This window comes from Hirsutella rhossiliensis, assembly GCF_020360975.1.
Source record: "Hirsutella rhossiliensis strain HR02 chromosome Unknown scaffold00008, whole genome shotgun sequence".
Lineage (NCBI taxonomy): Eukaryota > Fungi > Ascomycota > Sordariomycetes > Hypocreales > Ophiocordycipitaceae > Hirsutella > Hirsutella rhossiliensis.
The window spans coordinates 1,452,459-1,479,436 of record NW_025408674.1 but is presented as its reverse complement, the minus strand read 5'-3'; the positions used below and the strand labels follow the sequence as shown (position 1 = coordinate 1,479,436).

Genomic DNA, 26,978 nt, shown 5'->3' with positions numbered 1-26,978 from the left:
TTCATCAACACGCATATAAAGTGATAAAAGTGGTGTGATTTGTCCATAGTCAGTGCAAACACAGAGACGCCAATCGTCGTTTATGTCTCGTTTGTCTCGATCCGCCGCCGATATGCAAACTCCGCGTCCCAAGGATGACATGCGCCCGTCCGGATGCAGCAAAGCGTCTCCGCGCGTGCCCATAGCTCGTGAATAGCAACCACTATCTAGCCAACTCTTGCTTCGGCCCAGTCTCCGCGGACTAGCTCAGCAACTCCTTGATGTCTTCGATACGCTGCAGCTTCTTCTCCTCGTCGCTCATCATTCCTAGTGAAGTTGCGCTACCACAACTGTTAGCATAATTCGATCCCAGGTAATTCATCCAGGCCCAGACTTACATAAACTTCTTCCTCTCCTGAATCCTCAACATCCTCTCCTCCACGCTCTCCTTGACGATGAATCTCTTGACCAACACCTGCCCCTCCTGCCCCAACCTGTGTACTCGGTCAATTGCCTGCGCCTCAACGGCAAAGCTCCACCAGGGGTCCATCATGAACACCCTACCGGCGCTCGTTAGGTTCAAGCCGACGCCACCCGCCCGAAGGCTGATGAGTAGAACCAGAAAACCTTTCTTCTCCGCAAACTCGTCCAAGACGGCAGCTCGCGCTCGCTGGGCCATGGTGCCGTCCAAGCGCAGGAACTTGATGTTTGCTCGCAAAAGAGCTGGCTCAATCAAGGACAGAAACGACGTGAACTGGGAAAAGATGACAGACTTCATGCTTGGATGCTCCCTCCGCATGTCCCGTAGGTGGGAAATTAGCGCCGCCACCTTGGCCGAGGATTCGTTGACGCCCAACCGTTGAAGGCTGATGCGAGGCTTGGACAGCGCATCCAGATCGTCATCGTGTCGAACCACTTCAAACAGATCCCTCTTGTTGAGAGGCTCGCGACAATTGAAGCATCGCGGGACGACGCCACGATCGCTTTCGTGATTCATGAAGTCGAGTAGACACTTCTTGCAGGCCGAATGCCAGCAGCCGGTAACGAGCTGATCCTTCATCGGATCCTCAAAGCACAGCGTGCACTCTTTTTCGGCTTCGTTGCGTATCTCCTCCAACGCATTCGTGCCGTACGCACTGCTGTTCTTGACAGCTTCATCCGCCGCGGCTGTGAACTGTGTGATGAGGGACTCAAGGTCCATGTCGTCGGCCAAACCAGCCGCTGCATCTGCCGCAGCTCCAGCCACCTCCTCATCCGCGACAATGTCCTGGTTACGGACCATGACTGGATGACAGCAGGATTGGCGCAGCCGCAGAATCTGTGCAAAGATGGTGGTAAACGCCTTCATGACGGTCCCTGCCTCGACATTGTTAGACAATGTCCGTTTTGCCTTCATGAAGATGTAGTCGTAGATTTCTCGCTCCGGTTTGGACAGCTCGACATTCACAATCTCAATCTCTTTGGGTGGGAGCGTCACCAGCGGCTCGCCGTTCGGGGTCTTCATATCCTTGGTTCGCCGCATGACGAGCGGCTCCAACACCGTCTGTACAACGTCGAGCGCGCGCATAAAGTCCCCGGCTTCAAATGGCAACGTGATGAAAGTCTTCCAGAACGAAAAGTTGTTCCAGGGCTCGACTGCGAGGAAGCGCACAAGACTAAACAAGTCCTCAAGCTTGTTGACGATGGGCGTGCCTGTTAGCACCCACCGGTGATCGGCAGATATCTCGTAGCACGCTTTGGCGGTCTTTGAAGCTCTGTTCTTAATGTGATGAGCCTCGTCAAGAATGACGCGGAAGAACCTCAATGAGAATAGACCGTTGTGAAAAGACTTGTCGCCGTTCTTGGCCGCGATGCTGCCGAATTCCGAGAGAACGATGCCGTAGCTGGTAATGACGAGATCCGGAGCGCTGGAAGCATTCGCGCTGCAGCACAATGCTTGAAGGTTGCTTGTCTTGTCGTTGCCATAGTACAGTTCAATTTTCATAGTCCCTTGTTGAGACGCCTTTTCGGCCTCGCTCTGCCACTGCGCGAGCAGCGACATTGGCGCAACGACCAGGGTCGTGCAAGGAGCCCAAAGAACGCTTGCGGAATTCGCGCCCAGTCTTGGCAACTGGTTTACATTAGAGATGCCGCCAGCAGAGAGCCGGGACTTGCGAGCAGCCTCTGATCTGTGAGAGTGAATCAAGCTGAGCATCTGAATCGTCTTGCCTAGGCCCATCTCGTCGGCTAGGATGCCTCCCAAGCAGTGCTGCTCCTGGACCGGGAAGTCAAGCGATAGATCTCCCGAGTATGGATTGACGTAGAATTTGGGCTGCCCTTCAGTTATGGGTAAGTCTTTGTCGTCCACATCCTTGACAGGCCAGGTGTATTCTTCCCACAGGGGATGCATGGATGGCTCTCTGTTGCTTTTCTCGTCCCTTTCCTTGGCCATCATCCAGTAGAGCGACTGTTTCTGATATGGTCGAAGCGTCATCGCAAAGGTTTCGGCAGGCTCAGCTTCCGGGGTGCTGAAATCGAAACATTGCGCCTTCTTGTATAGAGCATCGAGTTGGTCTTGTTCGAGCTCTTCACCCTCCTCAGCATCAGAAGAGTTTGGTGGCGACTCGGGCCCCTTGTTTGCAGCGGTCTTTTTGGGATCTTTCTGCTTCTGCTCGTCCATCTCAGCGGCTTGAAGAAGACCCTTGCGTCCGTCCCTGGCTGCAGCATTTGCCATTGTGGGTTGAAGGTTGATCTCCTGGAACAGCCTGATCAGAGCCACCTGGCGTAGTCTGAGCTCCTTCTCGTCGGTCGTCTCGCTTTGCTGGTAGAAATTGGTGGGTCTGTCGTCCGCGAGCTTGAAGCTTCGTTTCGCAAATGCCGAGTTCAGAAGGGAACAACGCAGTTGCAGAAACACGGTGTCATTCGTCCGAAGGTGATCGGGAGCATAAACGCAGGTTCCTTCAAAAATGCACACGTTCTGATCCATCAGCGTCGACACCCAGTTGGCCGTATCCTTGGCTAGTCGTCCGATTTCGGCGCCTGATTGATTCGTGAATCGAACAATGACATCAACCCGCCGTGATGCCGCAGGATTGGCCCGTACAGGTGTGCTCGGAGCGCCCAGCTTGGCCTTGACCGTGGGTCGCTGAGGGGGTTGAATCTTCTGCCGTTCTATCTTGACAACATCGCCATGTTTGAGAATGTTTGCTCCACTCCGCGTGGCCCAGCCTTCAACACCAAAAGCGCCGACATACCTCGACCGTGGTATGCTCGGACGAACGGCGGGCAGCGGCGGTGCAGAGCTCGGCTCTGCCCGATCGTGACCAGTGGAGGGAGACCGACCGAGCATTCCCTGTGACGCGGATTTTGACAGTTTCTTGTATGTTCCATCAAAGTACATATTGACGGCTCGCTCGAGGCTGTCTCCGCAATTGTCCCGGATGATGGTCAGGGCATCAGGGCTGAGCTTGTCTCCTATGAAGCTTTCGAACAAGACTGGGTCAAATGTCACCGAAGACGATTCTTGCTTCGGTTCGCCAGGCGGCTGCACAGATGCAGACCGTTCCGGTAGCGCTTCGTTCTCGGGTATCTCGGCAAAGGCGGCGTGCTTCTCGTCCTCGCGCTTAAGCGGCTTTTCGTGTGGTGGCGAACTGCTGGGCTTGGGGCTGCGTGTTGCGAGACGTAGTGTTTCTTCAGCCGGCTCCTTGAAGAACCTCCGCTTCTTCGACGGAGGCTCTTGTGAGGCACCGAAATACATGATTCGCAGTGCTCATTGGATGCATTCGAGGCAGATGCCTTACGGTGTGACACTGGCGTGTAGACGTTTGATGGGGAGACGCGCCTCGGGGGAACGGCGCGACTAGATCGCGTAAATGGTCACGTGACCAAATTTCAAGGGAATAGCGAAAGTGGATATCTTACGCGAAAGGGGCGCGACGTCATTAGATATACGGAGAAGCATTGATTGATTTATCATCCCTCGAATTTTGACCCTGGCTGGGATGACCAAGCTTAAACACCATGCCGCCCATTGGCCCACGGCCGTTAGCGAAAACTCTGGCCCTTTCGTGAGGCGCACCTCACGCAGCACCACTCTCTGTATGCGTCGGCCATCGCTGGCGGGCAATGGCCTGAAAAGGCTCCTCTACGGCCCGGCCAACAGCCGTCGTCGCTACGTGACGGACGCTGATATCGAGTCGGCAAGAAAATATTGTTTGGCGCAGCTTCAGTAGGCGTACGGCGGCATCGCTCACGGCTGTCCCGCTTGGCTTACACGCCGTTCTAGCAAGAGCGACTACGATGCGCACCTCGTACGCCGATTCGTTCCTCCTCCCGTCCAAGACGCCTACGCCGCCCTGCGCATGCTGAACCTCGAGCTGGTCCGGCTCCCCGAGCTCGTCTCGAACCCGACGATTGGCGCTTTGCGCTTCAAGTTCTGGCAAGAGTCCATCGACAATACGTTTGCGGGCCGCCCCCCTCGCGAACCGATTTGTATCCTCCTCCACAAGGTACTGCTCGAGCTGGAAGAGAGAGCCGGGGCCGCTAAGAAGCAGTCGGTCAAGTTTTGGGTCTCGAGATTGGTCAGGACAAGAGGCAAGCACATGGATAACCGCCCGTTTGCAAGCCTGGAGAGCCTGGAGGACTATGCCGAGAGCACGTACTCGACCATGATGTACGCGACGCTGGCGTTGATGCCTGTCCGGTCGACGCACTTGGATCACCTCGCCAGCCATATTGGCAAGGCGTGTGGCATTGTCGCTGTGTTACGAGGCATCCCCGTACTAGCATCGCCTGCTCAGCCGGTCGTGACGCCCTCTGGGGCGGAGGCCCCGAGCACACGGGAACCGAGTCTCCTGCTGCCCTTGGACGTCATGGCAGAGCAAGGCGTCAAGGAGGAAGAAGTGTTTCGAGAAGGGCCCAATGCGCAGGGCCTACAAGACGCTGTTTTCAAGGTGGCGACGAGGGCCAACGACCACCTAATTACGGCGCGCGAGATGCTGAGGCGGCTGAAGGACGGCGACGACGCGGGCCACGAATTTGAGCACCAGGGGGAGGTTGAGCACGTCTACGAGCACAACGAGCAGCAGCATGACGTGCCAATGGAGATTCACCGAAGCTTTGGCGCTTTCCTGGAAGCCATTCCTGCAGGGCAGTTCTTGGAGTCCCTCGAAAAGGTCAACTTTGACCCGTTTGCCGTGAAGAGTAGCGGCTGGAGGCTGCCGTGGAGGATATGGCAAGCTTTGTCAAAGCAACAACTATGAAGAAATGAACTGGCACGATAAGGGAAGAACTTTTCTCAACCTTCAACTGCGCATGTTCATGTCGATTTATCAATAACTGTGAAATAAATATGGGGTGTATCTGGTCAGAGAAGAAAGGGGACTGTAGTTGTAATATGCTTGATCACCCGTCGTGGTGAATACGTCTATATTTAAAGAACAAACTGCCTCTTACAGAGCACTCAAATTGGCTTGAGATCCACCCCCTCCCTCCCCTTCCCCTCGATTTCCTCCATTGATTCCGTCTGTCTCGCGAGTGGCGGTTCTCGAGAAACGCCGCTCACAACCTGTGACGGCAAATCTTCGGCTCTTCCCACCACCCCTGCTCCAAATTTGCCCCAGCGCCTATCTTGGGTGATGAACTTGCGACTGTCGACAAACTTCCCGCGTAGATGTCGTCGTCAAGATGCTCTACGAACTCATTGCGATTGTAAGCCGACCCCCATGGAACACCGCGACCAGCTTTGCACGCTTCGTCTTTCATGCTGACCCGAGAAAAACAGGTCCGGCCGGGCAACGTCGCCGAGGTGAAGGAGTATGTCCTCTCCCCATTCCCCCCGACAACCACTTCTCGCCGCCCGTCGTACTCACAATACTCTGTGCCCCCAGGATCGCCCACACTGTCGGGTCCATGGTCCTCAGAAATGGCGGTGTCGTCCGAGGCATGTCCAATTGGGGCATCTTCTCGCTCCCCAAGCCCACCTCGATCCATCAGATGAAGCACACCCACGGTCACTATTTCGTCATGCGCTACGACGCCTCGACAAAGGTCCATCAGGATCTACGTACCACCCTCCGTCTCGAGCCCCGTATGATCCGCTCCGCACATGTCAAGCTCGGTGACGGCAAGCTCGAGACGCTGTCTAGATTCAGCGAGCCAGTATGGAGGGCGCGGGGGGCCGACATGGTGGAATGATGCGTCATTGAAGTCGACGGACAGAATACTCAGACCTCGGAAACGGAAACCAATTTGGGCGATGCCCCCGACAAGGGCTCTTCTCATGTACACGTACTCATGGACTCGGGCGTTTCCAACAATCTCATACAAATACGGTACAGCGCAAGGGAAGCGCAGATGGTGGAGCTCGTCGATGTTAGTCACTCTCCCCAGAAATCCCCTGGGGCACATGCGCAGCAAATTAGGCCTGTGCCTAGGCATGGGCAAACTGAATACTCTGAAGTGGATACTTTGTTTCGGCCCCTTTGCTCTTCTGTCACACGTCTATCATGAAGTCATGTCTGTAGTACCTGTGTCCTCGTGGCGGTAAAGTCCCTCTCTGGAATTGAATGATGCTGGTCTCGTAGCCAGCGTAAACTCGGTCATGCCGAGCCGTTTTAAACAGGGCCTTGGTCTCTGTGCCTCGACCTGTCCCACAGTCTGTCCGTCTCAAGCGTTGCTTCAGGCGTCGGCATCCACGTCCATCGAGTCAGACCTGGCCACGCCCTGCTCTCGGCACCACAGTACAAAGTCGTCGATGACGCTCGGCCATGCACCATTCTCGCTCCAGAACGACAGGGAGTCGTCCGCCATGGACTTGAGGGCAAATTCGAGGGTCATATTCCACATGTCTTTGTTGACGGACCTGGTCCACTTCTCGGTGAGGAACGTCCTCCACAACTCAAACCAGTCGTGACCCTTTGTCTTCCAGGCCATACCGGGAGAGGCAAAGAGCATGCCCCAGTAAATGATGGCATTATCGAGGCTTAGGGCTTTCTGGTCTCGCTCGCGGCCCACGACGAAGGCGTACCGATAGACCTTTTTGAAGAGGACTACATCTTTGGAGAGGGAGGGGACGAGTTTTCGGATGTGGGCGGCATGCTCCTGGTGTGTCGCACCGACTCTTCAGAACCGTGTTAGCTTTCCATTGGCCCAACGTGTCGGATCCGTGCTCCAGAGTATGACGAGTCTGGCCATCTACGTACCCGCTCGCCTTCCAGCCATCTATGTAGCCTCTTCGTGTGATTTCGCCAACGCTGGGAGCTTGGAGCAGCTCCAGCATAACGAAGAGCTCGGCATTCTCCAGACTTATTTTCATCCTTTTCCCAAGGTATTCCATGGTCGATTCAAGCTCCAGCCTGTCCTTTTCGTCGTTTTCATCGTCTGCGTGTTCTCGGGTCAGCGGTAAAATCGACGAGGGAAGCGACAGTTCCGACCTCGCAATGAGTCGAAGAGGGTACCGAGCTTGGACTCTGCAGGCGACGGCCCTTTGGGCTCGCTGTTGGAACTGAAGAAGCTGTGATGCGCATGGTCAGCGGCCCGCCTTCCGTCCCGATCAAGCCCGTTGTTGTCAATCGTCCAACTGCCACTCGGCAGCTCAGAAAGGCCGGATTGACCACTTGGTGGAGCTTGTCTGGTTGTGCTGCTCGAGGCCTGTACCGTTCACCCTGGCCCTCCGCAAGACTTTTTGTCGCAGCTTCAACGGGAGGTTTGTTTCGTGACTTCCTCAACGACGGCCAGAAGGGAATGACTTTGGACGATAAGGGGCGTCTTGCCTCCTTCCAACCCATCATTGCAGTGGACAGGGGAGGGCAGGCGAAAGTAAGGTCCCAGTAGGTCTGAGAGGAGCAATGTCTGACCGAATTCAACTTTGAGCCTCGAGATGCTCGGACGGAGGGGCAATGCAGGGGTAATCCGGCCGGGCGGCGGCATCCGACAAACAGACTTGAAGGTGTTCAGGACAGAGCCGGATAGCAGGAGACAGCAATCGGAAGATGGACGGACAGAGACGGGAATTCCGGACGTATGTATGTTTCAGAGCCGTCGGCGGCACTCGGCCGTACTCTTGTCGTGCGTAGACAGGGCGCGGCTGGGCCTGTTAGCGGGACCCCACAGGCATCCCACACGGTTGGCACACGGCACCCCATGCGACGTAATGACGGAGGGACGGCATGGCCCGAGACGAGTAAAGTGTATATGCGTGCGACGGCCGGTTCGACGACAACGAGGAGGAGTGAGGGGCACGAGGAGAGGGCACGAGGAGAAACAGGTAGACTCACGCTTCGATGGCTTCGCTGATCTTGAACCCAGTCGACTTGAGATACTGCAGTGCCCGGCATTAGCTCCAACTGTGGAACGAGCAAGATGGTCTGAAGAAGAGAGGGCTGCCGTAATCAAGTGCATCTCGAATTGGACGCGGATGACTTACCCTGGCGGCCTGTCGTTCTGTAGCTCCCGTCACGGAGACGAACTGCGCGACCAGGACCTTTTGCTGCGCGGTCGACGTGGGAGGCATCTCTGTGGACAAGTGAAGATGTCACGCTCCGGAGATGGGCTGGAGGAACGGCGGTGGGTGGGTTGCGAGGCAACAGAAACGCAATCGGCGGTGCTCGTCGTGCGGAGGCAGCAAGACGAGGATGCGCCGCAGATGCCGGGCGATGCAACGGCGAGGCGAGCGGAGAGGCCAAAAGGCCGTTGGAAGGTCGAGAAGAGTAGAGAAACGAGACCCGAGGCGAGGACGGACGCGTAGGCGGGGAAGGCTCGAAGAGGCAACACGAGGCTGCGATGGCGGGGGCCCTGCGGCTTTGCCCAAAAGCTGCCGGCTCTCTCTGTCTCTTTCTCTCTGCTCGGGCAGCAACTGTTGTGTCGTGCGCGTCTCACTGGTGACTGTGCTGTAGCTACAGGCCCCAAGCGCGCCGCGATGCCACGCAAGTCATGGGACGATTGCCAGTCCTGCGGATGCACGCAGGTATAGGTGAGGGTCGAGGGTGTGTACCGTTAACGGCCCGGAGAAGACGCTGCTGAAGGATGAGGTGGTTGACGAGAAGCAGTGGAACGGCAATTTCTGGCGGCGGGGATGGCTGGGCACTGTATTTTGCTCTGTCCCGTATTGCCGCAGGCGGCTCCTTGCAGGCAGAGCGAGCCCTACAAGTCACTTCACAGCAACCACCAACGCCCGTGGCTCTACAGTGCGAACCTCTTCAGAGGGCTCCCCCCCACCCATAAGCATGACGTTATGCCAACTAAAATGGCAGACGCGATGGCTCGACGCGTCCCACTTCTGCAATCGTGGGCCTTCCAATGCCTGCCGGGCCAACCTTATTATCTACATGTACGGCCCAGAGCGCAAGCAAACCTCCACGAGAGCCGTCTTTTTTGCAGACACGTGACGGCCGCCGCCTGCGCTTTCCGCTTCGCGCCCGACAATGACTTCGTCGCCGTCTCCAAAGGACGAGCGACACTGCATAGACCCTGCCGAGCCCTTCAAGGGCATCGTCGTCTGCTGCACGAGCATCCCGCCAGAGCAACGGGTTCGTCGACCCCACTTGTGCTTGCGCCTCTACTGACTGCTGCACTCTGTCCCAGACCGATATTGCGAACAGGGTCCAAGAGCTCGGAGGCATACACAAGTACGACCTCACCCCGGACGCTACCCACCTCGTCGTTGGCGACTATGACACCCCAAAGTACCGCCATGTCGCCCGCGAGCGCCAAGACGTCAAGGCCATGGACGCGGCCTGGATCGAGGCTGTGTCGCACCTGTGGAAGCTCGACGACGAAATCGACTTTGTTGGTCTCGAGAGAAAACATCAACTGAAGCCCCTGGAAAAGTGCGGCACCGAACCATCTCCTCTGGGCGGGCAGCCTGCTGCGCGACAGTCGTTGCTGGTATGTCAGACGGGATTCGGCGACCAGCGAGACGAGATTGCCGACAAGATCACATCGAATGGCGGACGATATACAGGCGACCTGACACGCAAGTGCACCCATCTCATCGTCAGTAAGCCCGAGGGCAAAAAGTTTACGGCCGCCAAGTCTTGGAACATATACACGGTCACGCTGGACTGGCTCTACCAGAGCGTGGAACGCGGCATGATCTTGGAGGAGGCCAAGTTCGACCCCCTACTGCCGCTTGAGCAGCAAGGAGCTGGCGCGTGGGTCAGGAAAGATCCAAGGCGAACCTCCCTCGGCAAGAGATCGCGTTCGGCCGTGGCCAACAGGCCGGAAGAAGGTGTCAGGAAGCTGCGAAAGACGGCGAGCATGAAGCTGAACTCGCAAAGGAACAATCTCTGGGGCGACATACTAGGGAGATCAACTTCACGGGACTATTCCTTCAACGAGTCGCGGCGGGCAGAGGCACCAGCGCAAGATGCCCTACCTCCGGAGCCCCTCCCACCGCAAGATGAGGACGGTGTCTACTCCAATTGCGTCTTTGCCATCCATGGTTTTGATCAACAGCGTCAAAAGGTCCTCGAGGAGACTGTTGCTACTCTGAGTGGTATTGTGTCTCCGACCCTGGAAGCAGTCGCCTCCGGCTCGATGCGGGGAGAAGCACTGCGCCGGTTCCTTATAGTTCCCCAAACCTCTCAGCCCGATACACACCCACGCATATTGAACGACGACGTCCACATCGTCACCGAGTTTTACATTGAGCGATGCATGCACAACAAGCGCTTCTTTCCCCCCAGCGAGCACGTCCTCGGCCGGCCCTTCCCGATGTTCCCAATACGTGGGTTCTCGGACCTGACAGTGTGCAGTGCAGCGTTTACCGGACTTGAATTGAGCCAGATGGCGCGGAGTGTGGCCCAGCTCGGAGCCAAGTTTGAGGAGGGGTTCAGACGCTCGACAAGTTTGGTCGTCTGCAAGTCGCTCCAGGCGATGCGCAAGGAGAAGCTGCGGTATGCCCTGGAGTGGGAAGTACCAGTTGTTTCAGCGGACTGGCTTTGGGAATGCATCTCTACAGGCTTCAACGTTCCCTTTGAAGGCTATATTTTCCCAGAGATCCGGAAGCAATACATCTCCCCGAAGCGGCCTGAGGTGGGGGAGGAGCGAGGGTCGAGCAGACCACAGCAACAGAGGCCGTTGGAGCCGACACTGGCGATCCCTCGGCCAAGCAAGGCGCGGCTACCGGCTGAAGTGGGCCTGGATGCCACTGCCTTTGACCGCGACTCACCAGACAAGGGCGGCCGCAGGAAGGCTCCTCGGGCAGTCCCGCAAGAGGACTCTACCACCTCAGCGGACTTTATGACCGCCAGGACTCATCCCGCAAACACGTTTGCCAGGGACTTGGACGCTCCCCTGGGCGAGCTATCCTCTGCGCGGCTCAACAGGTCGCCCTCGCCCCCTAAACACGTCACGGGGCCTACACGAACTAGATCCGAGCCCTGGCCCCGATCCCTCGTCGAGAAAACCACCGGCTTGGTCCGGGGTCCCTCGGCGCCTCCCGCGGACCCTTCCAGGGGAGCGGAGTCGGATGCGGAGGAAGCCAAGCGCAAGGCCGAGGAGAAGGCGCGGAAACAAGCCAGGGAGGCAGAGCGCCAGGTGCTCTCGTCCAAGCTCAGCAGCCTGATCCACTCGACGACGACGGACGCCGACGGCCGCGAGCCGCGTTCGCAGACGGCGGTGGCGCGTCCCCGGCGGCGGCAGGTCTTTGGGCGCGCCATCAGCAACGCATCCAACGCCAGCAGCGCGGCCAGCGCCGATGGTGGCAGGCCCGCGCCCGAGAGCCTTCGCTCGGTGGCAGCGGGCGGGGCCGACAACGACGTCGCCGCTGCAGAGAGTAGGCAGTCGGCGTCGAGGACCCCGCCCCCGCCACCAGCGACGCAGCTCGAGTATCGCGACCCGCAGGTGCTCGAGAGCAAGGCGGCGCTCGTGAGCAAGATGATGATGGTGGCGAGCGGGGACGCAGACGGGGCCGGTATGGCCGCACGTCCTGCTGCTGCTGCTTCGTCCGAGGCCTCCGGCGCTGGCGTTGGGGTTTATTCCGGCAGGGCACTTCGGAAACGATGATGCGTGTACACACAGGCGCGGTCCAAGGTTGGAGGAAGCGCTGTGGCTGCCGTGGGGCCTCTTGCTGTGTGGCCCTCTCTACTTTCCTCGCCTTGTTTTTCTCATCGTGGCGCGCGCGCGATCAGGGCTGGTTTGGCTTGTTTGGATAGGTACACTTGAAAGACTTGGGGGGGTGGCACGCGAGCGTACATGGATATAGGCGAACCGAGGAACCAAGGCTTCCTGCCTCCCTACCTGGACGATGCATACCAAGGTACTGCATGCCCTCGGCCTCAAATAGTGAGCGAGCGACTTGGGGCGGACGGGGGTGGAATAATTACAGATTTCCCATCTTGACGCCGAGACGGGTCCGGAATGCGCGCCGGCGCGGAGCGGAACACGAAGTACGAAAGGGGGTCGAGCGCAACGCCAGGGTGACTGGCACAGCGTCTCTCCGCCATGCGTTGCGGGATTCCGCTGACCTCTTGACTTACGTTTGGTCTCGACCGGGTCGATCGTCCCCATGGCCAAACAATGGGCATTCACAGACGAACAGTAGACACAATCACGAGGGGCAAAAGATCAAGACAAAACGGAACACAGAGTCCAATACAGTGAAATTAAGCTACAAGAGCAAAGTAGAGCTTGGCAACGCCCAGCCGGCAATGTCGGTCTCGCCACCGCAAAGGGGTATCTCGTTGCGTATTCGCAACCCAAGGGGAGGAGGAAGAAGCCCGAGGCTACCCCCCTCCACCGTGCCCCCTTTCCCCTGCACTCTCTGCTCTGCTCGATCGTGTGTATGCGAATGCGTATGCGTGTGCGTGTGCGTGATGGTGTACCAGCAAAAACTCCCTATTTATTTTCTTGCGCTCCACCAAGGGCACAAAGCAGCCGTGGCCACATCAAGACAGTCTCCGCCCGGCCCGTCGAAGAGAAGAGGCCCTCAACGGGTCAAAGTAAGAAAGGAAAAAAAAAATTGTAAAGTGGAAAGAGACTGCCGGCAGCGAGGTAAGCGTTGCCGGTAGCTGGGCGGGAGACGCAAGGCAAGACGAGACGCCAAAGAGAAAAGAGCAAAAAGGAAACGGCCGCGCGAGTATCGTATACCACCGCGCGCCTTGAGAGAAAACGCAAAGCTGCCCAACAAGGTTGGATCAATATGTGTTGCGCCGTCCGACGGCGCCAAGCTCGCCCAGCCCCATCGCCGAGGGCGCACGAACGCTCGGCGTGTTGCCGTCTGCCTCGGTAGATGGATCCCCATCCCACACAGCAGCCGAACGAACCAGAGCGCGGCTCCTTTCTTTTCTTTCCCATGCGGACCCATCTTGTCCTCCCATATAAAGACTCCGCCTCGGGAAAAGCAACGCTGCCTTCTGTCCATGCAACAAAACGACGTGGCTGGCAGGATGCGACAACGGCCAGCTCCCAAACGGAGCCTTCTCAACACGTTAACGGTCCGCCGAGTCGACTCAGCTGAGAAAAAAAGCAACAACTCGACCGTCGAGAAGATGCAAAGGCTCACTCTGGCTGGGAAAGCTATTCCTTCAGCAACTCGCTGGCCTCGTCATCCCTCTTGGGCAAGCGTTCGGATTGCATCTCGCCCCAACGAATGTCCATTTCGTCCCTGTTTCGACCGTTAGCATTGACCTCGGATGAATTAGGCCAGCGGGCAAAACGTACGCAGTCACCTCAACCGTCCGGAGCTTCCTGTCGCGGCAAAAGTCGAGAAATCGTCGAATCGTTCGCTCTCGCTTGAATGCTGCCATCACGTCCCCTCTAGGCATCCCGTCCTGCTTGGCTTTTGCCGCGCCATGGTTGCTCATCACCAGATGCAACTGCAGGGCGTCGACGTTCCACCTCACCTCGACAATGTCATCGAGCCGGATGGTGAAGTCGATGGGATCCCTGTGGACTCCCCAGGTGACCGGGTCCGTGTCCTTGAGGACCTGGTGCTCAAACAGCCGCTCCTTTTCCTTCCAGTTCCAATACTGCGTCACCTCGGTCGAGCTCGTAAACAACCTAGTCTTGACCTGGTAGAGGCGCCAGTCTTGCCTGGCCAGGGGGGCTCCGCTCCAGGAGTCAGTCTCGGAGTAATCGGCGGCGGCAACAGACTCTTCACGGACCGCCTCCGGCGCAGGCGAGACATGCTTAGGACGCTTGTGCAGACGACCTTCGAAAGGGGATTCGGAGTCGCCGGGCGATCTCTGTGTCGACGTCGGCGACGGCTGGCCGTCGTCTGCGGCCAAGGGAGAGGGCCCGGCAGGCGGCGTCTCGCGCGGGGTGCTGGCCTGCGAATGCGTGTCCTTGCGCTTCTTGGACGAGCCCTGGGGGGTGCCATTGGTCTGGCCCGTCTTATACCCAGATGGCCGGCCGATGCTCTTATAGCCGTTCTTGGCCCTAAGCGCCGTGAGCTTGGGATCGTGGTAAAAATCGTGGATCGTCTTGGAGACGTTGAAGTTGGGGCCCTTTTCCATCATGATCTCGTGCAGGCGGTGGCGGAGCCATTCGATGGCGGTGACGCTGAGGTTATACTTGGCCAGCTCGGAAAGAGACTCGCAGAGGCGGAAGAGCGTGTCGTACGAGGTGATGGCGCCCTTGCCCGTGTGGGTGAATCGTTTCGCCAGGAGCTGATACGGGCTGATCTCGCCGGTTTCCAAGAACTCGAGGATCCGGATTCCGCGGTTGACCTGCCGGCCAGTCTGGAACTTGGCAGAGCCGCCCTCACCTCGGGCCGTGGCTTGCAGGGCGGCGGCATTCTTCTCGCGCCATGATTCGAGCTGCGGCTCCACCAGCGACTTGATGCAGGGCCATCCAAGCTCCCAGTACGGATGGCTCTGGTCAATCTTGGCGACCGGGACACCCTCCACGATCTCCGGATGGGTGTAGACGACGCCGTTGTGCCTCAGCACCAGGTTCTCACGGGTAATCTCCTCGAGCGGCTCCGAGCTCGCCTGCGGCGTAGGTCGAGGGGAGCCCTCGGCCGAGGCAGCCGAGGGCGTGGGGATGTCTCGCGACGGGGGCCTGCTGCGGACATTGGCCGGGGTGAATCCGCTGGACGCAGCAATGGCGTTGACGGGCGCGAAGGCTGGAACGGCGGTATAGGCGGAATTGGCAAAGGACTGTTCCTTGGGCTCCTGGGGCGTCAGCATCTGCACCGGCTCCTGTCCATTGGGGCTCTTGTGCGTCGGCGGAGCGAGCTCTACCGTGTCCATCTCCTGGGGGGCTCGTGCCGAATCCATGGCCGCCTTGGCAATCCCAGCGGTCCGAAAGAGGGCCTCCCTGGCTGCGCCCTCGGGGTCGGAGAGGAGAGCAGGCGGTGTATCCAGCTCGAGGGGCTTCTTGAAAGGTCGGCCCTGGAGCGGCGTTCCCGCGTTGTTGGACTTGGTGACGAGGGGCATGTGGCAGCCCTGGCGATTCCACTCGCAGTTTCCGCATTTCTGGAAGAGGGGACCGCCAAGGATGATGCAGTCGTCGAAGGCGCCCTGGTTCTTGTCACACGAATGGCACCGCTGGGCTTGGATCTCGCCAGTGGCCTGGATCATGCTCGACACAAACTTGACGCCTTTGCCCTCGGAGCGGTCGTAAATGGTGGCGAGGTGGTCCTGGTTGAACTTGCGCCCACGTCGAATCTTGACGGCTCGCTTGATGGGCATGTCCTGGATCTCTTTGACCCATTGGTTCCACGGCTCAATCCTCCGGACAGGCCCAATGACGTTACCATCAGCGTCGACGACGTCGACAAGCACGTCGGCAGACTGGTCCTGTCCCATGGCAGGTCTGGGCGCGACCGGGGTGGGGGTCGATGGGGTGCTGGGGGGCCGCGGGCCCTTGATGGGGAGGGCATGGCGAAGGGGGCGCTCGTCTGCGGGAGGCGGCTGCGGCGCGGTGGCGATGGCGAGGGCATTGCGGACCGGCATTTGTTCATGGCTCGGCTTCAGGTCGGGGTTGGGGCCATGACCGCGTTTGAAGTGGAAGAAGGTCTCCATGGTCTTGACGACCTTATCGCGCGACTCGAGCCTTTTCTGCTCACTCTTGCGATAGTCCTGCTCCATGGCGACCAGTCTGGTAGCCCTGTTGTCGCAAGCCTCGGCAATGCGGGCGAGCTCCTCCTCGACCGAGGCCAGCTCCTTGGAAAGTCGGCCTCGCAGCTCATCGAGCTGTGTGCGCTTGCCTGATAGGGTTCCCAGTTCGACCTTGATGTCCAGAGTTGCCTTGGAGTACTCGATTTCGGCGGCAACACGCAACGTCTCCTGCTCTTGCTCGAAGCCTTGCCAAAAGTTGTGCTCCGTCTCGTGCCAGACGGAGCGCTGCTCGTCGGCCGGAAGGGCGTTCCACTCTGCCGTGTCGTCCATGACTGCAAGGGAGCGACTCAACATCTGGGCTGGGTACGGATGGGACGGATGCCCTCGCGATGATGATTTGATGTCAACAGGCTGGCGTTGTCGCCCACCGGAGAAAGGGACCCGATCAGCGAGCGGCGTCGCGGGTTTGCGAGCCAGTGACGAATAACAGAAGGGCAGTGTGGTGAGCTAGAGTGGCGCACAGAAAGCGACGGGATCAAAAGAGAGACGTGTTCGAGGCAGCAGTCTCGGGTAGGCTCGACACATGAGTGAGGTCGGGTGCTGCTCCGACTGGACGAGTTACGACGAGTATGATGATGATGGCTCTGCAGCGGACATGGAGTCTTTGCAGCAGCGGCGGCAAAATGCAGTCGTCGTCGTCGTCTTATTCCAACCACCGAGAGAGAGGGGGGTGTGCAGTGCAGGAGGGCAGAAGAAAAAGGGCAGATTAGGATGAAGGGGGGCGTGTGCACCTGTTCGCGTGGAAGGAGCCAAATGATTGCACGCCACACGAGGCAGGAGCCAACAGCGGCGTGAGTCGACCCTGCGGTTGTCGGGCTAACCTTATACTTGAGCCTGTCGAGCGCTTCGCGGACCGAGGGCTTGTCGCCTATGTTCACTGCCCACCCGCATGAATTCGCAAGGATGGGGTCGAGGAGAAACAGAAGCGGTCGAAGCGTCCGCGCGGAGGTGCAGGGCCGATGGCTTGGTTCAAGCTAGGCGAGTCAAAGACAAGAGGGGGAGCGAGGATGATTATTATGAGGAGGGAGAGGGAGGGAGGGAGAGAGAGAGAGAGAGGGAGACCTAGTTGGGTCAGGCAAGGTAGATAGGAGACAGGTATGTATAGGTAGGTAGATAGGTAGGTAGATAATAGGTAGGTAGGTAGGTAGGTACAGTCCGAAGTAGGGCGTGCGGGAGACGAGAGAGGGGAAGTGAGTGCGTGTATGCGGTGGCGGGTTGTTAGTGTAGCAAGTAGTGAGCGCTGCTGGCAGTGGTGGTTGATGATTATATGTTCTCTCTCTCGAGCCAAAGACACCAAAGCGTATAACAGGCCCCCTCGTTGCCCTTGGAATCAGGCCAAAGGATAAACCAAGCGAAACCTTGGGGGGCGGACGTGTATAATAAGCTAAAGCATTTAGGTTAGAGAAAAAGGGGGTGTGGTGTGTGTGGGCGCCTGGGCAACTCCTATCATGTATCGAATCTCTCTCTTTCGCGCGCGTGCATGGTTGTCCATGAGTAGTGAGTAAGAGTACGGAGTAGTGGTTTAGGCACCTGCCCGACCCAAGCTAGGGGCATGTCTATCTCTTCGTGTCGATCTCGGCCCGAGTGACAAAAAGGCCCTGTCGGTGATGAAGCAGAGAGCAGAGAGAGCCGTGCCGGGCGGAGGCTTCCCTTGGCACTCACTGACGGACCAACGTACATGCTTTCCAACATCTGCCTTCCTACCTAAGCTTTTGCAACCCGGCCTAGGTAGGCAATAAAACGAATAGTCGCTGGAGATTAGGCGTCGAGGCCCGGACACATGCGGTCCGCAGCGTGGAGACGCATCCATTCCGAGTTACCGCCCAACTTGCCTCATGTATGCACGAGGGGACTAATGTACTAGGCCAAGGTATAAAAGTCTGACCGAGCAAGGGGGCCTCGACGACGAGAGGGGGCAAGGGGGTGCGCATAGAGCTGACCCGGCTAGCTTGGTTTCGCATCCCCGGGTTCCCGTTGTCGTTTGATTGAAAGATGCCACGATGGATCATACCTACATGTGTGTGTAATCATCACGTCGACAACATCTGCAAGCCGAACTCTGGTGTCGGTTGGTCGTTATCGAGCGCGCAACTTGATTTGTTTGCCCCTCCCCCTGCACGTCGCAGATGAGCAAGGCCCAACCAGAGAGGTAACATGTCATGATTAGTTTTCCTCCTTGCGCCAGTTGACATTATCGCATCGCACAGAGCAGAATTAGTCATGGATGCACAGTGCAGTGCAGTGCATGCACATTCATGCTGCACTCCTGCCTGTGGTCTCGACACTCTTAGAGGCCACTCTGAGAGGGACGGACACACGTGCTGCCGACATACCGGTATGCGTCTGCCAACCGCCCGTTGAACAATCTCGCTTCCGCCTCGCCTCTCTGTTCATTGGTCCAGTGGGGAAAAAGACATCCCCGAAGGCGCTGGACGGAGCAAAAAGGCTTCGCCGCGTGCGAGACAGTTTGCCCGAAGAGCGAGATTACAGTTTTGCAATTTTAACACGGCGGGAAAGGGAAAAAAAGCATCCATCAGAAATAACAAGCCAAGCTTTCCGTGCTCTCGTACCTTCCTTACATAGGTAGGTGCCTGGGCATACCTTGGGTCGAGTCTGAGGCATATACTCCGCTTGCGCATGCTATGCCCGAGTCTGTCTGTATTACGAATTACGCGCCCACACAGGTCGCCTGCTGTATCGCCTGCTGTATGTGTACGACACAGCAACAAAAACTGACTAGGCACAAAGCAGGTAGGTACTGTTCGTCGGTGACGCTGCATGCACCGCCATCCTTCGACAGTCATGTGTCGGCAGAATTATTATTAGTGCAGTACCAGGGATGGGGGGAGTCAAAGAGTCGGCCCCAAGCCGGTCCGAGGCAAAATGGATAGGGCTCGCTTGCCTTTTCCCTTTGTAGGAAATGCAAGACTCGTAAGGCTTAAAGCCAATGAGTCTAAACGCCCGTCTTAGCCGCCAGAGCGGGCCCCCCCACTCACACACTCTCTCCCACTCCTAGATAGCACGCTTTTCTCCTCGTATATACTGTAAGCTGCGATAGGCTATTTTTGATGATTTCGCCTGATTAACCGGTACGGTATATGCCGACGGACAGCTGTATAATTATTAGTAAGTATGTGCATGTATGTATGTACTGTATGTCGGCCAACGAGCAGGGAAGGTACTTATGTAGAGTGTACGTCCGTAGAGTAGTCCTTTAACCGTCTTTACCGCATCTTGCTTCATCGCCGTCCGTCCTGCTTTCTTTCCACACCACACCCCACTCCTCTCCCCGCCCCCTTTTTTCCTAGCCCCCTTGTCTGGGCAGATACCTAAAGCCCATACGGAGGAGGTACTTTTCTACTCCGTACAGCCTATCTATTCGTCCCTCCTCTCCGTTGCCCTATGACAAGGTTGTATGTTATAAGCTCGAGCGTGCATAGTAAGAAATGACGGCGTCCCGGCGGAGCATTCCTCATCTGGCCAAAACTCTCCTTCCTAACATGCACCACGCTTCCCTCCCTCTCCCTCTCAATACCCCTCCCCCCGAGGCGTTTCTCAACTTATTACGGAGTGATATCCCTGCCATTGTTCCACTTTCCTCTTTGCCCAACTGCATAAGTTACACTACGCTACAGTACATGCCTTGCTAGTCAAGCCTCGAACTTATTGCTTTCCTATTATCGCGCCGCCGCCGCCATGGCTTACTCCCTCTCCTCTGTGGTTCTCCCACACCTCCTCCCGGCCCCGAGCATCAAGGCGGATTACAATTCACTGACACACATCAAAGCACGACTCGGGTCCCAATTTCTCCTGTCCAACTTGAACCATGCCATGCACTCACTCTGCCTCTTCTTTCTCTTCCAATGCCAGTGTTCCCCATGTTTCAAGCCCTCCCCTCTATTCATTTCTTTCTCCTCTTTCTCTCTCACTCCCTCTCTCTCGTCGCCTCCTCCCAGTTTATGCTACGTCGTTCTTTCATGCATATCTATTCGTATTCATCCGGCTTTATTATTAGTATCGCGCCAGGCCTTCCTTCCCTTCTCACCCATGGATCCTTCCGGCATGCAGCAATGGTCGTTCCTCCGTTCGCCACAGCCCACTCACCCCCCCCCCCCCCCCCGGGGTCCCCATCTCATATGTGGGGACGGAGCCTCTCTCTGCAGTCCACCCTCGTAAGACGTATGATTTATAACCACATCGCGGGCGGGCGAGCCAGCTCGTCGGGACTTTGATTACTCGTCACATCGCTCGGGCGGGGGCGGGCTGCTCTCCTGTCCAAAAGGGCGGTGGCCAGCATAACGCGGCGCCATTCTCCGGTCCAAGTCTCAATGCACCTTGCTTAGGCGCCGGCGCAGAAACAAGCAAGGTCCACGAAAATAGGCCAAGTGGTGTTAAAAAAAAAACGAGACATCAGCTTTGCGCAGTAGGGGCATGTCTCGGGGTTTTTTTTTTACACGACCTGCTCCTCTTTTTTTTTTTTCGGTCGTCACACTAGGCAACACGTCCGTCGCCTCTCGTATGCAAGCGGCCTTAGTCGAGACACGACGTGGTTTAACTGACTATCCGCCTCGCCAATCCAGGGTAGCAGAGCAACATGGTGCTATTGCCCTTAGCGCTGAGTCGTGTCCAGCACAGTTCCGCACACCATCCACGTGGACATAGGCGCCAACTCGCCATTGGCCGACGTGGCCCGAAATAAGGAGGGGGCTGAGCAGGTGACCCGACTCGAAACCGTATGTACAGTACCTATGCCACTATGTCGCTGACACTGCCAAACTTGTCCCCCCCCCTTCCCCCCCCAGATAGGCTGCGAACAACCGTGACGCTGGATATCGTATATAGGTAGCTGGCCATTACTGTAATCATATGGACGGCTCCGTTCCGCCCCTCCCCACTCCTTCAGCTCACCTACATGACACAGCCGGTAGGCACATGTACCTGGAAGCGACGTGACAGCCGTAACATCATCCAGCTGCCTCGGCCCATTCCCGCCTATTCACCATCGCTTATCCCCGCGCCAGCTCCCGCCCCGGCTGCTCATCACCCCGACCGCCGAATTGATATCCATGTCGTTGTCGGCGGCTGACAAGCCTGGACGCACGGGGCCTCGCCTGCCAAGCCCCGATTGCCCCGACAGACAGTAATAGTCTCCACCCAACGCCCAGGTTGAAAAAGGAAAGCCATGCGCATTACCTCATTCGAGCCAAGGAAAAAAAAAACATTCAAAACATGAAAAGGCGCCATGCTTTAGTATTTGACCGAGTATCGTTGCGCCGTTGTCGGATACGGCACGTCGTAGGCGCTCGAGTGCCCGTACGGATCGTCCGCGTACACCGTAGCCCGGCGCTCGTCTTCGGGCAGCAGCTCCTTGACTTCCCAGTTGTTCATCCTCGTGCCCACGGAAAACTCGAGGTCCTCTCTCGTGATGGAATCCCAGTACTGCAAAGGTTAACAATTGATTCCCGCTTCCCCGCGGCCCTCGTGCCCGAGACGAACGAGGCGGGGCTGGGGCGGCATGCAAGCTTACTTTGTACACCATCATGACGGCCAATAGGTTGCACACGGTCGCAAAGAAGAGGCCGTCGAGATAGTGGCTCACGGCGATGCAGATGCTGGCACTAAACGCGTAGAGGATGACTTGGCCGGTAACGAAGAAAAGGATGCCAAAGGCAATGTCGCCAAGCGGCCAGCGGTCGTGGAGCGTCCTCGTCACCAGCAGAATCTGCATGCCGACGTAGATGAAGAGCTGGATAGCGTTGAGCAGGTACAGGACAACAAAGAGACCGACGGTATTCGTCGGGCCCAGGCCGGCCCAGCTCTTGAAGGTGGCGAGCGAGACGAGAAAGGTGATGGCGAAGGCGGCGAGGGAGCATAGGCGCAGCAGCCAGACGGACAGCGGGGTGCCGTCCTCGTACAGCTGGAAGCCAACGAAGCCGTTGATGAGCAGGCACGTCATGAGGGCGCTGCTGAAGCCGTTCTGGATGCTGACAAAGTAGGGATAGGGCCCGCTGCCGGGGGGCACGGCGCCGGCATCGACGACGAGGGAGACAAAAGTGGTCAACATGTAGATGTAGAAGAAGGTGAGGATCTCCTTGCGGCCCACAGCCGTGAACTTGCTACGAACGTGGAGGATCATGACGACGGTCATGACGAGGGCCGCAATGTGCATGGCCGACGCGGCGCCCTCGAAGATGATTGTGTTGGCCAGCTCGATGTTGCGTGCGTAGCAGTCTGGCTCGATGCCCACGCGGCCCGAGGCCGACAGTACGGGGCCGACATTGGCGCAGAGCGGTAGGGGCGCGTTTTCGCAAATGGACCTGAAGTCACCGAAGCCCGACATGGCGATGATGTCGCGTTGCCGTCGTCGGTTGGTCGTCGAGGGTGCGGTTGTCGGCGTCGGGGCCAGAATCAAAGTCGTCGGGGTTACCGCTGGGGGTTACCGCTGGGGGTTAAAGCAGAACGCCTGCTCGCGAGTCGCTACGCAATAGCCGTACAGGGCGCCACGACGAAGGTTGATGGTGTGCAAAATGTTGGCCAGCTATCCGCTGAGCATCCCCCCCCCCCCTGGAATGTGCGCAGGACTGGGACTCCGTATGCCTCTGTGGGATGTCTCGGCGGCGGGCGAAGCGAGAGGCGGGTAGCTCGGTGACGGGAGAGAAGAGTCAAGAGGACAAGGAAGAGAAAGAGAACGCTCTCCGACCCTTGACGCAATGTTCTGGCAGAATAACAGGCCAAAGACCACAAGGACGGGCGATTGGACGCAGACGGATGATGGAACCGAGGACACGTCAGGGCCCGGGCGCGGCGCTATGGGGGAAATGGCGAGCGAGCGAAGAAAAAGTCGTCGTCTCCGTTGTCGTCTTCAGCGATCTCTCGTCGACTGACTGACGGATTGAAGCGTCGGAGTCGGCGTCGTTGGACTTGAGACGACGACGAGTTGCTACAGTGTGCACCACAGCCGGCCGGTGCGGAGCGTCGTGGCCTTGGCCTGATCTGTACTAGCCGTTGCCTCGGACAGCGAGGCAGACACAAGGGGGCCCCCATGCTCCCATGCCCCTTTTCCACCTGCCTGCCTCTCTCTGCCCCCCACTCCACCTTGCACATGGGCCGCCGTGAACATCTCACAACAGCCAGTGAGCTTACCTTGGAATTACCTCCCCCTCTCTCTTCCATCCCCCCCCCCCCGGGCCGGCATACGTCATCTCTCCCTTACATAAGTTACCAGGTACTGTACTCCTAAGGGGCACCATTCAAAACCAATATCTCGCAGCTATCGTACAATTAGGCCAAATAGTACCGCACCAATCAATACTGCGACTTGCGCTCACCAAAAGCAGTCCCTTGATCCTGTTTGACCATTCCTGTACTTCATCAATTTCATCCATGCTCCTTTGCCTGCCCTGCCTCGCACAACATGTCCCAGCCATCAATCCCATTCAATCATCAACGCATAGCCTGCTGTATGACCCCGACTCGACTGAATCACACCTCACTGCGTACTGGCAGCGTACTGGCACTTCAAATCGTCCAAGTCATGGACAACGCCACGCCCCAAGACGCGAAACCAGTACAACCCCTCCTTACTTCTCGCCTGCCCAGCCAGGGCAAAACGGTCACCAGTGGGGCAATGCGCAACCTCCATGACGGCTACCAAGTCCACCACTGCCCTCATGTATTGGTCTACCACGCCGGTCATTGCTGACAGTCGAATCTACCTGTCTTGGTTCCTGGTGTCCCTCAAGTCCTATCTACCTAGCATAACCAGCTTCCTATGCTGCCCACGCCTCCTTGTGAGAGGCTGCATCACAGTTGCCTTTGCTCAAGGTCTTGTGTCTCAATCCATCTCAGTCCGTGCCTCTTCACTGCTCTTGGCACTAGACAAATTGTAATACCAGGAAAACGCCTTAATCATGCATTTGGTCGAAATATCGCGGCCTCGTCGGCCATCCTCGTGGCCAGTGGTAATCGAGGAGAAACCATGCGCCGGTGGAGAAGAAAAAAGACTCAACAAGTGAAAACAGGTGGGCCCAATGGCTGCCCTAACCAACGCCAAAATACCATGCCGTGCTGTGCCATGCTGTCTAAAAACGCGCAGAAGGATGTGAGGAAACATGGTGAAGTAACACAGTGAACGCGGGCGGGTCGTCCTGGTTCAGAATTATAAGTGAAGCGGCTCAGTGACCCCACGGGCTGTGGCTGCGTGCGGCCGGGGCCCGGCGAGGTTTGCCGCAAAGGCTCGCTTGCCAGGCAAAAGGTGAACACTGCCGCCGCCCCTATGACGGATAGTGACCCTGCTGCCCGCCTTGCGAGGCAAGGTGCTGCTGCCCTCGGTTGTAGAGAACAAACTCGGGTACCACGCCCGTCCGGACATCGTGCCGTCGTCCCAGGGGTTGATAGTGCATCTGGTTCGGTTGCACAGGCACCGATAGGTGATACTGGTCCAGAGACGCCGAGGGCGGGGGATAGAGGAGGGTGTTGACGTGTCGAATCGGTTTATATGGGCTAGCCCGCTGCTGCAGATAGACGCTCGGTGAGTTGGACATGGGCGTGTGAGGCATGGGCGTGTGAACGCCCACAGACCCAGGACCGAGGTGCTCCACCAGAGGTGAGGAGCCAAACGGTGCCAGGTTGCCAGGGCTGTGGTGTTTTGTCGGAGTGCCGTAGTTCATCGTTGCATGGCCCGCCAAAGGGGCGATTTGGAACGGCGTCGTAGGCATGGGTGTTCCCGCCGAGGCCGGCATGGCAGACTGCTGCGCCATGGTCGTTACCGGGTTCGATTGGTAGACGGTTGAGATGGCGCGGATCCCGGGCTGCAACGGAGGGAGGGAGACGATGTGCTGGCTCGTACCCGGCATTTGCGGAGGGTATCCGTTGACGGCCGTATAGGCGCCTGCGAGGTTTCGGCCTTGGTTGGTGACAATGGACAGCTGAGGTACCGGCAGTCTTGCCGCGTCAACGGGGCAATTCGTTCTCGCATTCATGACTAGGTTGGGAGCCCCGTGCCCAGCCCTTGAGAGAATTTGACGCTTTGCCGGATGGTCTGCCAAGTCTTGGTCGGGGCTCCGTTTTCGCGTCACGGCAAGATTCATCGACGGCTTCGCAGACAGAGGCGACGTCGGGTTCGTGTGATAGGCAGACAGCGTCTTCGAGGTACACGAAGAAGGCGAGTACGTGGACAAGGCAGAGGGAGTATATGGGCTCATGTCGGGGAATCCAGGGAGCGCCGTTGCTGTGGGCGAAGGAATGGGCGAGCTAAAGACATTATTCGTCGGGGAAGGGTTGCGAATTGGCGACGCGGGTAGATGGCGGGCTCGCTCATAGTACTCGTAGAAGCAGGACAGCTTGACCAGCCAGCCCTCCCACTCCTCCTTGGAGGCTAACAGATTGTATCGCATGTTGCTCAAGAATTCCACCTCCATGACGTGAATTTCCTGAACGGCGAAGCAGGACACCTCGGCCCACGTCTTGTTAGTGTAGGTGTTGTCGTCCAGGACTGCAAGTCGCAAAGTTAATTTAGCCTCGCCCCAGTCACGCCGCCGCCGGAAGGGTGTTGATGCTTACATTTGTTGCCGAGCATCAGCGCGACAGTGAGCAGGCGATATTCACTACCCGCCCGCCCCTTGATCTGCGGCGTCGACATTTTGAGACGATAAATGAACAAGAGCGCCAAGAAGATGACATTTTGTGTCACCTGCGTCGTCGAGAGAACATTGTGAACCCATTTGCGGAACTGGTCCCAGGGCTTGGCCAAGCTGGGGAGTCGAGGGATCGGGGCATTCAGAGGTCTCGATCGAATCGTCTCAGCCTTTTTCAGATTGTCCGCAGCGTCGAACCAGAAGAGACACGTCATCTGGAGGACGAAGAGGTCAGCAAGAGATTCTCGGATACGGGAAACAGGGCTGTCCCACTCACATGGGCCGCAAAGTCGGATAGGTTACCCCCGTCGGGACTGATGCACTTTGGTATTTGGAGGCTGTGATAGATGAGCGTTTCCGAGCCGTTACGCGAGGCATCGCCGTCCTTCTTGGTTGTCATGACGGCTTCCAAGGTGGGTGTTGAGGGCCGGGCAGGACGACGCGAAGCCGTGTCATGCAACGGGGTCGTCGACAAGGAGCTGTTTCTCGCCTGGAACGCCGGGGCCGGCTGCGTTGGCTGAGGCGGACCACGATAGTGCTGCGAGCCCCTCGTTTCGTCCATCAGAGTCCTCGACCGGCCGACGTGGGCCATGGCCGACGAGGGATAGCTGCGGATGGCATGGCCATCGTAGGCAGGCATGGCCGGGTGGTAGGCGGTGCTCATATCGTCGGCAGGTGGTGTTCTCAGCCCGCTTCCCACAAACGCAGCGTCGTTGGCCAGAGAGTGGGGTTTTTGCAGAGAGAGGCAGCTTTGAGGCAGAAAAGCTCCCCGGCTCTTCGAGTAGTGGGATGGCGGAGGAGGAAGAAGCGAGGCCGGAGTCGGGATGCCAACTGACATGGAGGGAAGAGAAGGCCGAGGAACCGCTTCCAGAGTCCGGGTCGAGCGGTCGAGGCGTCTCCCGTGACGAAGAGCTGGGCGAGAAGCGAGGGCGGTGGGAGGTGAGAGAAGGCTGGGATGAATGCTGTGCTGCGCGGTTCTGTGTTGTATTGTCTTGGCCTGGAAACTAGACGAAAGAGGTGAGAGGCCGGCACAGATTCGAAGACGAGATGACTTTAGGACAAGTAGGAAAGCAGGCCATCAAGAGGGAGAAGTCGGGAGCGGGTGGACGTGTAAGTGCAGTCGGGCTTGCAGGCGAAGCAGAGAATATATCCTCCCTCGTGGAAGGTAAGGAAGAGCGAGATGGCGGCATTCGTTTGGAGGACGTCAGGCGTTTCGGACCAGATCCATGACCGAGGATGTCGAGTGCGGTTCGGCTGATATGAGCGAGGGCAGAGAGGGAGAGACGGTCTCGGCGGGAATGAGGGAGGATTTCAAGGTTCA

The 26,978-nt window shown here is 57.8% G+C and overlaps 7 protein-coding genes across 7 annotated transcripts; 2 read left to right on the top strand and 5 right to left on the bottom strand.

Annotated features, from left to right (window-relative positions):
• Positions 1 to 241: 241 nt before the first annotated feature.
• On the bottom strand, positions 242 to 3,715 carry HRG_07478 (HIRAN domain-containing protein; the record flags this gene model as incomplete). Its single annotated transcript, XM_044865949.1, has 4 exons — positions 242 to 329; positions 378 to 1,065; positions 1,117 to 2,626; positions 2,690 to 3,715. The coding sequence occupies 4 exons, from the start codon at positions 3,713 to 3,715 to the stop codon at positions 242 to 244; spliced, it is 3,312 nt and encodes a 1,103-aa protein (XP_044718913.1).
• Positions 3,716 to 4,058: 343 nt separating this feature from the next.
• On the top strand, positions 4,059 to 6,153 carry HRG_07477 (squalene/phytoene synthase domain-containing protein; the record flags this gene model as incomplete). Its single annotated transcript, XM_044865948.1, has 7 exons — positions 4,059 to 4,186; positions 4,244 to 4,695; positions 4,744 to 5,051; positions 5,112 to 5,166; positions 5,630 to 5,667; positions 5,741 to 5,772; positions 5,847 to 6,153. 7 exons carry the CDS (start codon positions 4,059 to 4,061, stop codon positions 6,151 to 6,153), a joined length of 1,320 nt encoding a protein of 439 aa, XP_044718912.1.
• A 483-nt stretch (positions 6,154 to 6,636) lies between these two features.
• On the bottom strand, positions 6,637 to 8,470 carry HRG_07476 (cullin binding domain-containing protein; the record flags this gene model as incomplete). Its single annotated transcript, XM_044865947.1, has 5 exons — positions 6,637 to 7,078; positions 7,161 to 7,338; positions 7,392 to 7,471; positions 8,235 to 8,278; positions 8,384 to 8,470. The coding sequence occupies 5 exons, from the start codon at positions 8,468 to 8,470 to the stop codon at positions 6,637 to 6,639; spliced, it is 831 nt and encodes a 276-aa protein (XP_044718911.1).
• Positions 8,471 to 9,380: 910 nt separating this feature from the next.
• Positions 9,381 to 11,964, top strand: HRG_07475 (twin BRCT domain-containing protein; the record flags this gene model as incomplete). Its single annotated transcript, XM_044865946.1, has 4 exons — positions 9,381 to 9,485; positions 9,541 to 9,744; positions 9,820 to 11,228; positions 11,286 to 11,964. The coding sequence occupies 4 exons, from the start codon at positions 9,381 to 9,383 to the stop codon at positions 11,962 to 11,964; spliced, it is 2,397 nt and encodes a 798-aa protein (XP_044718910.1).
• A 1,512-nt stretch (positions 11,965 to 13,476) lies between these two features.
• Positions 13,477 to 16,316, bottom strand: HRG_07474 (uncharacterized protein; the record flags this gene model as incomplete). Its single annotated transcript, XM_044865945.1, has 2 exons — positions 13,477 to 13,564; positions 13,621 to 16,316. 2 exons carry the CDS (start codon positions 16,314 to 16,316, stop codon positions 13,477 to 13,479), a joined length of 2,784 nt encoding a protein of 927 aa, XP_044718909.1.
• Positions 16,317 to 21,269: 4,953 nt separating this feature from the next.
• Positions 21,270 to 22,362, bottom strand: HRG_07473 (chitin synthase III catalytic subunit domain-containing protein; the record flags this gene model as incomplete). The annotated part of the gene is made up of 2 exons (XM_044865944.1): positions 21,270 to 21,461; positions 21,550 to 22,362. 2 exons carry the CDS (start codon positions 22,360 to 22,362, stop codon positions 21,270 to 21,272), a joined length of 1,005 nt encoding a protein of 334 aa, XP_044718908.1.
• A 1,933-nt stretch (positions 22,363 to 24,295) lies between these two features.
• HRG_07472 (cyclin domain-containing protein) lies at positions 24,296 to 26,321 on the bottom strand (the record flags this gene model as incomplete). Its single annotated transcript, XM_044865943.1, has 5 exons — positions 24,296 to 24,548; positions 24,603 to 25,515; positions 25,584 to 25,647; positions 25,714 to 25,872; positions 25,935 to 26,321. The coding sequence occupies 5 exons, from the start codon at positions 26,319 to 26,321 to the stop codon at positions 24,296 to 24,298; spliced, it is 1,776 nt and encodes a 591-aa protein (XP_044718907.1).
• Between the last annotated feature and the right edge of the window lie 657 nt (positions 26,322 to 26,978).